This window comes from Chiloscyllium plagiosum, unplaced genomic scaffold (assembly GCF_037043375.1).
Source record: "Chiloscyllium plagiosum isolate Xiang-an unplaced genomic scaffold, Cpla_swu_hap1 HiC_scaffold_19, whole genome shotgun sequence".
Taxonomy (NCBI): domain Eukaryota; kingdom Metazoa; phylum Chordata; class Chondrichthyes; order Orectolobiformes; family Hemiscylliidae; genus Chiloscyllium; species Chiloscyllium plagiosum.
Window position 1 is genome coordinate 46,365,319 of NW_028270157.1, and position 15,748 is coordinate 46,381,066.

Consider the following 15,748-nt stretch of genomic DNA (forward strand, 5'->3'; position numbering starts at 1 on the left):
CAAATAATGATAAAAAAGTTATTCTATCCGGATTACAGCTGGTCGAACTGGACTTGAGGCTGTTCTTCTTGCTCCCAAGGTTCCTGCTTTTTGGTTCTCATGTTCTCTGGAGTATGTGAGATCCCCCTCTGATTTGAATGGCTTCTTTTAACTAGAGTATTGTGTGCAATTCTGGTCTCCCTCCTATAGGAAGGATGTTGTGAAACTTGAAAGGGTTCAGAAAATATTTACAAGGATGTTGCCAGGGTTGGAGGGTTTGAGTTATAGGGAGAGGCTGAATAGGCGGGGTTATTTTCCTTGGAGCATCGGAGGCTGAGGGGTGACATTATAGATAAAATCATGAGGGGCATAGGTGGGGGAGTCCCAAACTAAAGGGCATAGGCTGTGAGGGGAAAGATTTAAAAGGGACCTCAGGAGCAACTTTTTCACACAGAGGGTGGTGTGTATGGAATAAGCTGCCAGAGGAAGTGGTGGAGGCTGGGAAAATTCCAATAGTTAACAGGCATCTGGATGGGAACATGAGTAGAAAGAGTTTAGAAGGATATAGACAAAATGCTTGCAAATGGGACTAGATTAATTTGGGATATCTGGTCGGCATGGACAAGTTGGACTGAAGGGTTTGATTCCATGCTGTATATCTCTATAACTCTATGACCAGTTATTCAGGTCATTTCTGAGTACAGTGGCTTAGCAGCAATTTGGTGTAACAGTGTAATTAGCATAATTTAGTTACTCAGTGTAAATTGGGTTTCTGTCTCAGGAAGGGTGTTACAAAAGCCAGAATTGGATATAGTAATTTCCTTATTGACTGAGCCACCTCTAGGAACTGAGTTGTCTCAAAAACAGTTACACTGAAACTCAGATCTATTATTCCGAAACCTTGTAAGATTGACTCATCAATCATCCATTCAATAGTCAATCAAGGTGAATGACTTGCATATCTGTCTGGCTTGTTCAATTTGACAGTGAATGCTGCAAGCTTCCTGACTTAATATCTCCGTTGCACTGTCTTAATAACACCTATTAACTGGTTTGCACATCTGTCTGGCCTTGCCCAGTTTCCACCACACAGTTCAGTTGGCCAGTTTCCCCACATGCCATTCCTATGGCCAATGTTGCTTTCAGTATCTCAAAAGAACTGTTTTATTTGAAAGGGGATTGCACTACCTACAAGGCATAACATTTGAATAAGCTTTTCTACATTAAATTGGAAACTGATTTAATTTAAATGGCAAATCATAGAATTATTATGATGTAGATGGAGGCTATTTGGCCCATTGTGCTTGGACTGGTTCAATTACCAAGTGCTGAAGTTCTACATTTTCCTCTGTATCCTTGTACACTACTACTACCCAAATAATCATCCAGTGCCCTCTTGAAATTCTTCCTTAAAACAGCCACCACCACCTTTCCAGACAGTGCACTTCATATCCTAACAACTCACTGTGAGAAAAAGACTTACTTCTCATTATTGTTGCTTCTTTTGCACATCACTTTAATGATGCTGTTTTCAATAAAAATGCTTTCCTTCTCGAGAATTCCCTCTAGACAAAAATGAGAATAGAAATATATCTGAAAAACCACAGGAAGTAAGTGTATAACATTTTAATGAAGTGTATAAATGGAACATTTTTCATACCTATTTACGATAAAAGAGATGCAGAAAGCTTGGGCTCAGCAAGGAACTCTGTTATACGTTGCTTTTGGGATGGTAAATAGCTTACTTTCATCCCCCTTCTTTCCAATTTCTGTTCCAGATTATAAGAATGATATGGATCCCTGAAGATTAACATTTGTTTAAAAGTTTATGTTCACCTATTTTGCCTTTTTATTTAAAGGGACAAAATGGGGCTGGTTCAGGCAGATGGTGTAGTATCTCCAACCCTCTCTGTGGCAGGAGACAGGCTCCAGATTTTACAGGAATATGGAATATATAAGATTGGCTGTGAGTAATGGGGAGGCTTGCCTATTTCATCATCAAGTGTACTCCCATAGCACTCACAAATGTAAGATGGAAACCCAAGTGTAATTGTGTCTCGCCAATTCAGGGGCATGATTTGTATTTTTTTTTCCATAATGTAAATTTTGACTCTCTTTATCCCCTTGCTCTTTGTCCTTTTTATCAGGGCTTGGTTCTGAATCCATGTGATGCTTGGTCTGCACATTCCCTGGCACATGTGTATGAGATGCGTGCAGATGTGAACAATGGATTAAAGTTTATGAAAGAGACAGAAAACAACTGGAAGGTAAACCTAAGAAAACCAAAAATGCATGGTTCCTGATCAAGCCCCGTGAAAAGATATAAATTAGGTCAGCAGCTAGTACAGCAACACAGAGCCATGGGAATGAATTCCATACATTTCTGATACGTTGTAGAGATGGAAAACCATCATCACTGGGTTTGATATGCACTTCCTAGCAGAAGTTTGGGAAGTAGGTTTCTCATTATCTTTTTCAACCTTAGTTTCTGGTGTCTTGGAGAAAATGTAGGGAAGGAATGTTGTTCTCACATTTGCTTTTTTTTCTAATGAATGGTGTATAATTGAATTCATAGGGTCAGATTGAGTGACAGCATTTGCTTACGTCATATCTGTTATTAGCCCAATAATTAACAGGGATAATTGAGAAACAGAAAATCTGTGATTAAGTCAATGAGTCCTGAAGAATAACTGCTGGAAACCTAGGGGTTCGGGTACATAGTTCCTTCAAAGTTACATCACAGGTAAACAGGGTGGTTAAGAAGGCGTTTGGTACGCTTGCTTTTATTGCTCAGAGCACTGAGTAAAGGAGTTGGGATGTCATGTTGAGGTTGTACAGGGCATTGGGGAGGCCATTTTTGGAGTACTGTGTACAGTTCTGGTTGCCCTGCTATTGGAAGGATATTATTAAATTGGAGAGGGTTAAGAAAAGATTTACCAGGATATCGCTGGGACTGGAGGGTTTGAGTTATAAGGAGAGTGTGGATAGGCTGAGGCTTTTTTCACTGAAGTGTAGGAGATTGAGGGATGGCCTTTTGAGGTTTAAAAATCATGAGCACATTGTAAGGTGAATAGCAAAGGTGTGGGGGGTGGGGGGGGGGGGAGTTCAAAATTAGTGGGCATATTTTTAAGGTGAGAAGAGAAAGATTTAAAGGGGACCTGAGGGGCAACTTTTTCACACAGACAGTGGTTCATATGTGGAATGAACTGCCAGAGGAAGTGGTAGATGCAGGTACAATTACAACACTTAAAAAACATTTAGATAGAAACATGAATAGGAAAGGCTTAGAAGGGGTATAGGCCAAATGTAGGCAAGTGGGATTAATTTAGTTTGGAAAATTGGTCAGCATGAATGAGTTGGACCAAAGGGTCAGTTTCCATGCTGTATGACTCTATGAATCTACTAAGTTAGTTGGAGGTTTGTGCTACCAGGGCGATGGAGAATTCTTTATAAAAGCAAAACACTGAGATGCTGAAAATCAGAAATAAAAACAGAAAGTGCTGGATGAACGCAGCAGTTCTGGACATAGGAACAGAATTAACATTTCAAGTCCACTATGACTGTTCTTCGAAACATTTCTTAGTTGGGAAATGATGAACTGTCTGCTATGAGGGAATAGTGGTAAGGGCTAAGCATAAAATATCTATGGGAATGTTTTCACAGTTGTCTTTTCAATCTGTTCACAGGGTTCTGATATGCTTGCCTGTCATAATTACTGGCACTGGGCACTATACCACATTGAAAAGGTTTGTTGTTGATTTGGACACTTGATGCTTCCTAAGTTTGTATTTATTTGTTAATTGCCATGCCTTCTTTAGCTGCTTCACCAATGATCTTCCTCCCCATCAGAAGGTCAGAAGTGGGAATGGTTGCTGGTGATTGCACAATACTCAGCACCTTTTATGACTCCTCAGATACTGAAGCAGTCCATGTCAAAATTCAAAAAGACCTGAACAATATCCAGACTTTGGTGAAGAGTGGCAGGTAGTATTTGCACCACACAAATACCAAGCTTGAATATCTCCAACAAGAAAGAATCTAACCATCACTCCTTGACAATTAATGGTATTTAATCACTGAATTCCCCATTATCAATATCTTGGGGTTACCATTAATCAGAAACTGATCTGGACTAGTCATATAAAGGACTGTGGTTTTCAAAGCAAGTAAGAGATTAGGAATCCTGCACAAGTAATTCATCTCCTGACTCCACAAAGCCTGACAACATCTGCAAAGCACAAGTCAGAATGGAATACACCCCACTCGACAGCTCATTAGACAGCACCTACCAAACCCGTGACCATCTCCATCTAGAAGGACAGAGTAGCAGATACATGAGAACACCACCACCTGCAAGATCCTCTTCAAGCCACACACTGCTTGGAAATATATTACTGTTCTTCCAGTGTCACTGGGTAAATATCCCAGCATTCTCTCCATAACAGCATTGTAGATCTAACTACAGGAGATGGACTGCAGCAGTTCAAAAAAAGCAGCTCACCACCATTTTCTCAAGAACCAGCAGGTGTGGGCAAATAAGTGCTGGCCCAGTCAGTTAAATCTACATTGAATTAATAAATTAAAATAAAAATTAACATCCACAGCCTGATTTTCCAGCATACATATGTTGCTGCCTTGTAGGACTAAAGGATGCTGTACTTTCTCCATGCTGGATTTTACTTCAGTGAAGTTTATATATTAGTGACAGGTGCAGAACTGATCTAACTGTTTGAAAATATCTTGATAAGTTAAATAACAAAGAGAATTAGTTCATGCAGTGGATTTTGCTGAATTGGTTGTCAAATAAGTTTAAGCGTGCTTAATCTTCTGCTTAATGAAGTGGTTGTGCTTGAACAGTGTCAATCTGGGGACAGAGTCATTAAAATATTTTAGTTACAACTCCCGCTAGGAGTCTAATGTGCTTGGGCATGGGGCTTGCCATTTTGAAGAATTTTACGGGGAAGGGTTTGATAGATGCTAAAGAGGTCAGTGACAAAAGAAATCACGACCTTAAGGCTCTATTCAGCCTCCAATTTGAGATTGCCCGTATTTGGAATGGGCAGACGCTGTATGGACCCTCCTATAGAAGTCTTAACTTTAGATCAGACCTAATTTGAGTCACATGCCTGCTGGAATGTCAGCATTTTGTGTGCTGGAATGGACATAAAACCAAGTGGAAAAAATGCTTCAACATGAAGTATTCAAAAACAATCAGATATGTTGCCTCTGTAATCACAGATACACTGTCCTAGCTCTGATCTCTGTGGAAATGGCCTGTTCTCAGACCTTGAACGCAAAACAATTTTAAACAAACATCTGAAGAGGAGCCAATTTGAAATAAAAGCAGAATAAACAATATGCTGTTTACTAATTCCAAGCCTAATATTTTTCTTAGAATCCCTACAGTGTGGGAACAGGCCCTTCAGCCCAACAAGTCCACACGATCCTCCCACCCAAACCCATTCCTCTACATTTAACCCTGCCTAATGCACCTAACCTACAAATCCCTGAACACTATGGGTAATTCAGCAAACCTACATATCTTTGGATTGTGGGAGGAAATCAGAGCACTCAGAGGAAACCTATGCAGACACAGGGAGAATATGCAAACTCCACACAGACAATCACCCAAGGCTGGAATCGAACCTAGGTCCCTGGCGCTGTGAGGCAACAGTGCTAATCACTGAGCCACTGTGCCACAATGACTTTTGTAATCATTCCCAGCTTCTCTGGCTGTGCCAGCTTTTATTGTCCATGCTTATATCTTTGAGAAGATGGTGGTAGACAACCTTTCTGAACCACTGCAGTGCATGTGGTCTAGGTACAATGATACAGTTCCATGTCAGAAGGATGGTGTGTGGTTTGGAGAACTTGCAAGTGGTGGTGTTCCAATATGTTCACTGCCCTTCTAGGTATTAAGAAGGTGCTGTCTAAGGCATCTTGGTGGATTTCTGCAGTGCTTCTTGTAGATAGTACACATTGCTGTCACTGCGCATTGGTGATTGAGGGAGTGAATGTCAAAGTTTAGTGGCTGCCGATCAAACAGGCTGCATTGTACTGGACTTGTCAAGCTTCTTGATTTGTTGGAGTTGCATTATCCAAACTGGTGGAGTGCATTCTAACAAAGTCTTAACTCATGCCTTGTTGGAGGACAGGCTATGAGAATTCAAGAAGTGAGTTACTCATCACAAAATTCCCAGCCTTTCCTTTATTTAAAATCAATGTAGCATATTGAAGACTGGAATGGTTATGGGAATCCAGCTTGTTCATTCAAATTTATGATGAATTATAAAATCAGTTTCACTTGAGGACAGGTTTTGCAGGACCCTTGTCCATTGGCAGGGGTTCATGTACACAAAATGGAGGCAAATATTAACTTTCTAGCTATTAATTACAATGATGGAAAGAAATGAGCAAAATACTTTTAATGTTGTGATCTCTGTCAGCTGAGTCCAAACTCCTCCTGACGGAGCAGGGTAAAAATAGGGGTTGACAAAGGTCTCTTGGGTCATAGTCCTCTGCCAGTATGTTTAGATTTGAGTGTTCTCTGTATTTTAGCCTCTGTAACAAATACCACAAAGACTGGATTGCTGTTGAGACAGATGTTTATTAACAATTCCAAATTATTTATACTGCTGTTACATATCAGACTTACATATAGTCTGGGTGCTATGCTTTCTACTGCTCCTGTTACAATAGTAATTATAGTAATGGCTACCAAAGGTGAGGTAAGTTCATTTATATTGGACTGTCATCGATACGTCTTAGTGTTGTATAGAAACATAGAAAGTATGAGCAGGAGTAGACCATTTGGTTCTTGGAGCCTGCTCCAGCATTCAGTATAATGATGGTAGATCATCTAATTCAGGAGCCTGTCCCTGCTTTCTCTCCATAACCTTTGATCTCTTTTGCCCTCAGAATTATATCTGGTTCCCTCTTGATCCTTAATCACATTCTGTGCAAGACAATTCCAAAGGCTCACCATTCTCTGTCCTAAGTGACCTAGCCGATATCCATAAACACCCTGTCTGGTCTGGAGTTAATACAATAGTGCAAAAGTCAATGCATTCAATGAAATTCATCAACAGAAAATGAATTTATGTCAGTCTGCACCAGTTGATCCAGATTGTCCCATATTCCTTCGTGAGTGACGAAAGCACTATCCAGTAATTGCAGCCCTCATAAAGGGACATAAGAAATAGAAATGCTGCACTGATTAAATATGGACTGCTTTCTGAAGCTGAATTTTAAATGTGTTCTTGAAGCCTAATGGAACAAGATTCATCGTGCAACTGAATTGTATTTTATTTGTTCTGGGTGGTACAATATCTTGAAGTGTTTGATATGAGCAGTGATTATGTTGTGTTTATACTGTAATTCTTAGGTAAGTCTTATTGATTGTGTTCTTTTCACACAGGGTGATTATGATTCAGCACTCTCAATTTACGATGCTCGTGTGAGTACAAACTGTAGTTGAAATAGTTGAGCCTTCCTTCACCATGCTACATCGGGTTGATCATCTGGTAGATCATCTTCACACGAATCATCACCTTGTTTTTTACATTTGTGGCTTGGTTTTTTTTCAAAGCCAATACATTCGGGAGTAAGGCTTTAACCCAGGGCTTTCTGACAAGAGACAAGAGAGCTACTCACTGAGCTACAACAGGCTCCTTTGATTCATAACAGAAAACCATTTTACGAGAGATGTAGGCTTTCTAGTTCATTTCATTTCAAGGATTAGTGTGGTATTAGTGTTTGCTGAATACTTTAGTATTTAATGTACACATTGTGCTTGAAACACAGTTAGAGGATATTTTACAGACATTGTATTACTATACCACTATCTGGAGAATAGTGTTTGCATGTTAATACTTGTTGTATATTACGCAAGTGTAGTATTATTGCAAGTTGAGGAGAAAGTGAGGTCTGCAGATGCTGGAGATCAGAGCTGAAAATGTGTTGCTGGTAAAGCACAGCAGGTCAGGCAGCATCCAAGGAACAGGAGAATCGACGTTTCGGGCATAAGCCCTTCATCAGGAAGCCCTTCCTGATGAAGGGCTTATGCCCGAAATGTCGATTCTCCTGTTCCTTGGATGCTGCCTGACCTGCTGTGCTTTACCAGCAACACATTTCCAGCTATTATTGCAAGTTATTTCAGTTTCCATTCCATTTACCCATTGTACCTAATGCTACTACGAGCTGAATGTTACTGTTTGAAGCAGGATTGATTTGTTTAAAAGAGAACAATTATTTGAAAAGCCTGTTTCGTAATTGCTTTTTCTTATTGTTCCATTAAACATAGTGTCAACTGGGCTAGTTAAGTCGGTCCTCTATCCTCAGTGCATTGTCCAAAGGTTTCCCAAAGCTTTCTTAGTGATGTAATAACATGTACACTTATAATAGGAGTAGCCCTAGTGGTTGGGTGATAACAAAGTGGGGAAGTTGGATGGTCAGGCAGGATTTACATGGACCTCAGGGATGATGTTTGCTAGCAACCAGATGGATACTCTTGTGTAATCCTCTGCATAACTCCCTTGATTCCTGTCTCAGGATCAATTGAAGTACATGAACCATTCAAATACCAGCAGAAGGACAGAAGGCCCTTGGGAATCCTTCATGCTCACTGTTGAGTTTACATTTCCCTTCTGATTTTAGGCACTACGCACAACCAGAGAGCACTTAGAGGAAAACAGACCCATCATTCTTTAAATTAGGTAAAATAAATTGGGATGTGGTCTATCTCTCCATCACTTCCCCTACTTCTTGGTACCTCCTGATAGAAGTGAATTGTCTATTTTAGGGGATGAAATAGGCAAAGAATATCTGTTCCAATATTTATAAAACAGCCTCTATAATTCAAAATATAATTTATTGTGTGAAACAGCTAATGTTTTGATGTGGAAATGATAATGTAACTACAAGTATATTAGTTTATTATTTCTCTCCGCTGCATGTATTTAGCTGTGATTTCTTGATGTTGTTTTGTCTGTACTTTGTACAGGTTTCCAAAAGCTGTTTTGAAACTGCATCAATGCTGGATATCATAGACACAAGTTCCATGTTGTATCGACTCCAAATGGAAGGTAAATGCTATCCCTTGCTCAAAGCTTCAAATTAAATACATTATTTATATCTTTTTCATGAAATCCATTCATGGGATATGTTGCTTGTGCTGATGTCTATAACTTCCTCCAGCACTATATGACACTTCCTGTTTGACTGACTCTGTGCATGCACCACTTTCCACACAAAAAACAACTTTGTCCTATCATTGGTAATTGTGCCTGAAGACCTAAATTTCCTTTTTAGACTGTCTGTCTCTTTGGCTATAAAGACCACCACTGATAAATGGCTTGGTCAGACTTTCTAATATTTACTCTGTAATTTTGGCTGTTCTAATGAAATTGAAAGTTATTTTCATCTCTTTTTGTTAATCCTGTTACTGGTTTAATTGTATTGCAACCTTTGTTGGTCTATTTTAAATCAAAGGGTAGAGAACTCTGTGCAGTATAGATACATTGCCCCAACTTCTAACTCCATTGTAGAAAGGACATGAAAACTGCTATAGCATAAGTCGACCTGAGCAAAGTTGCAATATAATGACATACATCTTTAAAGAAATATCTGCTGTCAGTCATTGCACATGTTGGCAGATATGATGAATTAGGCCAATGGCTTTTTGAGTAGTCTGAAGGAGCAATAAAGGGAGTTAGTTGTAATAAAATCCTAGTGAACTTAATCTGAATGTAGCCTGATCTTCAAATAAATAATGCACATTATTTTATAGTTACTTGTGAGTGATTGTCATGTTTACATCTGAGAGAAGAATATGGTATGAGCAATGAGAAACCACAGATGTGTGGAGAGACAGAAAGGAAAAAAAACTCCTGACTCTTTCAAGAATGGGAGGCCATGACTCCCATGTTCATCTGCCAAACCTTACCTCTGTTGTGGATAAATCGCAAGTTACTTTTAATTTGGCTACGTATTAAGAAATCTCACAATCAAATACTGAAACAAATGATGTAAACATTACTGTATGTCACATCAAAATAAGACCTCTCAAATAAGCAAGTTAAGCCTCACAACTGAACTTGGCTATTATCCAATTAATGGTGGCATTTAGCCATGATTCCAAACAACTGTGTCATTCTGGAAGTGTCCAGTTTGGATCCTTGTGCAGTATTGTTCTTCAAAGCTGCTGAAGATTTCTGGAGATGAATTCTTATACAATTTTCTGTCTTTTTCAAGTTTGTAGTATGACATTATTGACGATCTTTTAGATTATTTCATCCCAAGTATTGATTACATTTATGGAGACCACAAGTCTGTAACTTGCCTTCTTTTCAGAAGTAGCTCTACTGTTCCTTGTAATATTCAGTGTTAGCTTTTGGTTTAAAATAGCCTGTCCAGCAATTAACTCGTTAAATTCTTCAGGGCATTCCTTCTGTAGGCAGTCTTAATTGCCCATTTGTCACGAGACAGCTAATTATCCAGCAGTAAAACTCCTGTCTTACAGGAAACAGCTTGTTTATGATACTTTGACTCCTTTTTCCCCAGGGAAGGTTAATTAGCAAATTGCTTTTAATTCCTTTATAACAGTTCCTCCTTTCATCTTGGGAAAACAATTTATTCCAGAAAGAACTATTGCTGTTTCTTCCAATCCATAAAGTTATTAAAGTTCTGAAGTTTACATTGTCACACCTCCAAACTTCCAAAGTTCCAGGGCACTTTCCTGAGTTGGGATTGCACATTTAGGTATTATCCCAAACGGAGCAAATATTCAGCAGATTGGTTTGCATTCCTGGAGGTGCTTTTAGTACTGTGTACAATGTTGAAAGATGTGTGGACAACAAAACCATGAGTTCAAGAAAAGCAACCGTGGAACAATTTGATTTAGGTGACAGAAAGGGGATGCTGAGCTAAAGGTAAGAGAATTAGAAATCACAAATTGCGGTGGAAGGAATTAAGACAAAAAGATTTTGTCCACTGGCAAAAGAAAAAAATAAAAGGATAGTTGGGAGAAGAAAATTTAAAAATAATCAAAAAATGTATTGTTGATCAAAAAATCTAGATAGTCTGATTAGTTTGGACGTGAAACCCAAATTGGCAGAGTTGCAGATAATGAGGAGAATTGTCAAAGGATGCAGTGGGATATAAATAGATGGCAGAGAAATGGCAGATGAAGTTTAATCCTGATAAGTGTGCAGTGATGCATTTTGGAAGATCAAATTCAGTTGTCAGTTATACAATAAATGGCAGAGCCCTAAGCAGGGGGATCTGGGTGTACAGGTCCACAGATCCCTGAAAGTTGCAACACAGGTGGTTAAGGTGATCAAGAAGGCATACAGCATACTTGCTTTCATCAGTCGGGGCATCGAATATAAAAGTTGGCAAGTTATGTTACAGCTGTTAGACCACATTTGGGATATTGCATGCAGTTCTGGTAACCACACTACCAGAAGGACGTGGATGCTTTAGAGATGCTGCAGAGAAGGTTTACCAGAATGTTGTCTGGTGTGGAGGGTTTTAGTTATGAGTAGAGATTAGATAAACTCAGCCTGTTTTCACTGGAAAGATGGAGACTGAGAAGCAACCTGTTAGAGGTCTACAAAATTATGACAAGCATAGATAGGGTGGATAATCCAGGGCGGAAAAGTCCACTACAAGAGGGCATTATTCAAGGTAAAAGGGGAAAAGTTTATGGCAAAAGTGCAGGGAAAAGTTTTGACAGAGGGTGGTGGGTGCCTGGAATGCACTGTCAGTGGAGGTGGTGGAAGCAGGCACATTAGCAACGTTTAAGGCGTATCTTGATAGATGAATGGAAGGCAAACAGAGGGAAGAAAGCTGCTCATTGGCACAATGATGTGAGTCTAAGTAAGGATTAGGAATTAGCACAGGCTTGGTGCGCCTGTTTCTGTGCTATATTGTATTGTAATGTATTGTAAAATCTTGAAATTAGTTGGGTTGGATTAGAATCGCCAAAGACAAAGAGATTATTAATGTAAAGAGTCAGGATGGAAAAGAGGAGATTTTAGAAGGAAAGTTAGGAAGGGACCTGATGGAGATCTTTAAACAATCAGGATATGAAAAGATGTGAAAGACAGCAGAGTGTATTGTTCAAATTGGGAAATGTGTTGCAGATTTTGTAGAGTCTAAAGTGAGACCTAGCCCTTCCACCCAGAAATGAACAGCATGTTTAAATGGGTGGTTTTTTTTGTTTCTATTTTTCACATGTTTTAAAAGAATTATTCACATGTTATTGTACTGCTGATTACATAATTAAATCATGTGTTATTGTGTTGATGATCACGTAATTAAATGACAATTATGAAGACTGAAAGAACAAGCCAAATCCCCTGTTTCACTAACAGTACAGTCTTCCACAGGTGTTAATGTTGACAATCAATGGAAGAAACTTGCTAGAGTCACCAAGGATCATGCCAAAGACCAGATTCTTATCTTCAATGATGCCCATATACTGATGTCACTGCTTGGAGCTAAAGAGATTGACACTGCAAATGAAGTCATCACATCACTGCAAGAATTCTCCAAGTAAGCATGCCTGTATATCAGACACTTCCAGCCATTTAAAGGCTTGAGAATAGGTTCTCTCAAGGGAGTTATTTCCATACTGCAGACTCTGGATGCCAATCTGTTGATACATTGTGATATTACTGAAAATCTTACCTATTTACAAGTAATTCACTGAAAACGAACCCTTCTTGCACATTGTCTATTGTTGTTTTTACATTTTGAATAGAAATAATTGTTTCAACTCAAAGCAAGGGACAGAATTGAATACCAAAATGCTGGAATGTAATCATCTAACATAGTTACTCTGAGAGTCAGAATTTAAAGCATTTTAGAAAACTAAATGCAAGAACAGGAGTAAGCCATCCAGCATGTCAAGTTTGCTTTGCATTTGGAAGGATCATGGCTCACCCAACAGCTACCTCAAATCTGCACTTTTGCCTATCCTGATGATCTTTAACTTCCTTTGCTTAACATGTATCTATTCACCTTTGCTTTAAAAATATTCAATGACTCTGTTTCCACCACCTTTTCAGAAAGTGAGTTCCAAAGACTCAAGACCCTCTGAGAAAGAAACATTTTGTCTCATCTCCTTTTTAACTGGTTGATTCCTGATTTTTTGAATAGTGATCCTTGATCTAAATTCTCTAACGAGAGGAAAGAACCTCTCATATGTACCTGTCAAGATCCTGCAAGATCTTATGTGATTTATTCAAATCACCTTTTACTTGTCTAAACTTCAGCGAATGCAAGCCTAGCCAGTCTAATCAATCCTTCAATGACAATCCATCTATTCAAGGTATTAATGCATTTATATATTCCCTGAAATAAGTTGACCAATGCTATGCACAGTGCTTCAGATGAAGTCTTACCAGTACCCTGTGTAACTGAAGCATAACTTCGCTACTTCCTTCATCATAAATGGCAATATATTAGTAGCTTTCTTGATTATTTGCTATATCTGCATGCTAACCTTTCATGCACAGGGACACATTGACTCCTCTGTTCAATTTATCTGACTTTGCCTTAGTTTGCAGTTTCAGTTCTCCAGTCTCACTTTCTATGGGACCAATGCCCACTTTTGAACTCTTCCGTAAATATTTATAGAAACTTGATTATTTGTTTTTAGTTTCCTAACTAGCTTTTTCTCTTATTCTAACTTTCCTTTTTTTATTGTTTGTTTTTTTGATAAATTCTCTCTAATCTTCTCATCTGTCAACTGCCTTTGCACAATCATACTGCTTTTCCTCTTAGTTTGAACATTATCTTTAACATTTCAAAATAAACATGGATAATAGCTCAGCCCGTGGGATTTTTCTTCCTGTTAGAACATTACTATTTCCACTTAAACAGTTAGACCCTGCATCTTACAATAAAGTGTCAGATTTAGTGATTCTGGGTATCAAGAGTAGGAATACAGGGTTAAACTGTGAGATCTCAAATTGTTAAACCTACATAGACAAATAATTTTCCAGGACACATAATTGTGTAAGCTATAAGATTCCATCTACACAAGAAACTGATTAACTGCTTCTAAAAGAAAGATATAATCAGGAAAATAGTTGAGAAATTGCAATAAATTAAGAAAGGCTTTTACTAAGAAAAACCAAAGGTTTGCATTCAGTGAGCTACTGTTATGCGCAACAAAGGATATTTTGTAGTGAGATGCCTCATATGAACAATTAGATTTGACTCCAGAATGTTGTTACTAGCAGGTGAGGAAGAGTAGAATGGCTACTTCATAAAATCCCTATAGTGGGGAAGCAGGCCATTCGGCCCATCGAGTCCATACCAACGCTCAGAAGAGCATTCCACACATATCCACTGCTCTACCCTATCCCTGTAACACTATATTTCCCATTACTAATCCACCTAACCTACACAATCCCTGGACATTATATGGGCAATTTAACATGACCAGTCCACCTAATCTGCACATCTTTGGACTGTGGGAGGAAGCTGGAGTGCCCGCAGGAAACCCACACAGACACAGAGAGAATGTGCAAACTCTGCACGGTCACTGCAAGGCTGGAATCAAACCCAGGTCCCTGGTGCAGTGAGGCAGCAGGACTAACCAGTGAGCCACCATGCCTCCCCAAATTTGGCCACAAACTCTTTTTCTAAGGATGTGGTTGTCAATTCAGCCAATTTCTAACTATTTAAATACTGTGACTGTAAAAGAGATACAGAGACAGGTTTCTTTGTTAAGCTTTAGTAAAGGAAAGAGAATAATATTTATCAGATTTCACCCAATCTAATAAATGTAATCTAGTACTCTACACATACATGCACTCAGATTCACACATAAGTTACTGTAAGGATGGATTAATTAGGTTTTTTTAGAGCCTGCCAAAATGTATTTTTTTCCAGGATAGGGGAGTCCAAAACTATAGGGTATAGGTTTAAGATTTAAAAGGGATCTGAATGGCATTCTTTCATGCAAAGGGTGATGCGTGTATGGAACGAGCTGCCAGTGGTGAGTACGATTACAACGTTTCAAAGGCAACTGGAGGGTATATGAAAAGGAAGGGTTTAGATGGATATGGGCCAAATGCTTTCAAATGGGATAGCTGGTCAGCGTGGACAAGTTGGTCTGTTTCTGTACTGTATAACTCTCCAACTGACAAGTTATCTGAATATGATCAGGGCTAATGGATTCCATGACCATTATTTACATTAGATTATGGATGGATGAATTTCTTTTTTGGCCAGAATTCATTGTCTGAGGTGATTTCACCTAATACTCTGTCTTGCCCAGTTGCATATCTCAATGATTGACTACTTTATGATTGGTTAGGAGATAGTCAAATCACACTCCTTCAAGGATTTTGTCTCTGCAGTTTTCAAGACAGGCTGGCTCCATTTTAATGGCACTAGAATTTCTGAGGTACAATCATGTAAACATCCAGCCATCCCTAATAGCTGTTGTTTCAAAGTCTCCAGAATGCTGCTTTGGTCTTCTAAAACTAAATCAGTGATTTTCAGCGTGTAAATATATAGTGTTGAGTTTTGATATAAAGCAAGGCTTTGTTACAACACCAGCAGGTAAAGGTCATATTTGTACTGTGCCCCTCAGGTGCACTAATTGTCTGGTCTATTTATAACATTGGCAACTAACTTTAGTGATTAAGTTCATAACGTTTTATTCAATTAAGAAATGAAAAACTAATTTGATTCTAATTGTGATTGATGTATCATTAAGGGGGCAATACAGCAATGATATTACATTTTTAAT

At 38.8% G+C, this 15,748-nt stretch overlaps 1 protein-coding gene across 1 annotated transcript in view; it reads left to right on the forward strand.

The window, feature by feature from the left end:
• The window catches only part of ttc38 (tetratricopeptide repeat domain 38), a 46,366-nt gene that overhangs the window by 20,234 nt on the left and 10,384 nt on the right, over positions 1-15,748 (forward strand). Inside the window, exons 7-11 of the mRNA XM_043709353.2 lie at positions 2,127-2,246; positions 3,666-3,725; positions 7,397-7,435; positions 8,981-9,062; positions 12,369-12,534. Coding sequence (XP_043565288.2) covers positions 2,127-2,246; positions 3,666-3,725; positions 7,397-7,435; positions 8,981-9,062; positions 12,369-12,534 — 467 coding nt within the window. The remainder of the gene's footprint in view (positions 1-2,126; positions 2,247-3,665; positions 3,726-7,396; positions 7,436-8,980; positions 9,063-12,368; positions 12,535-15,748) is intronic.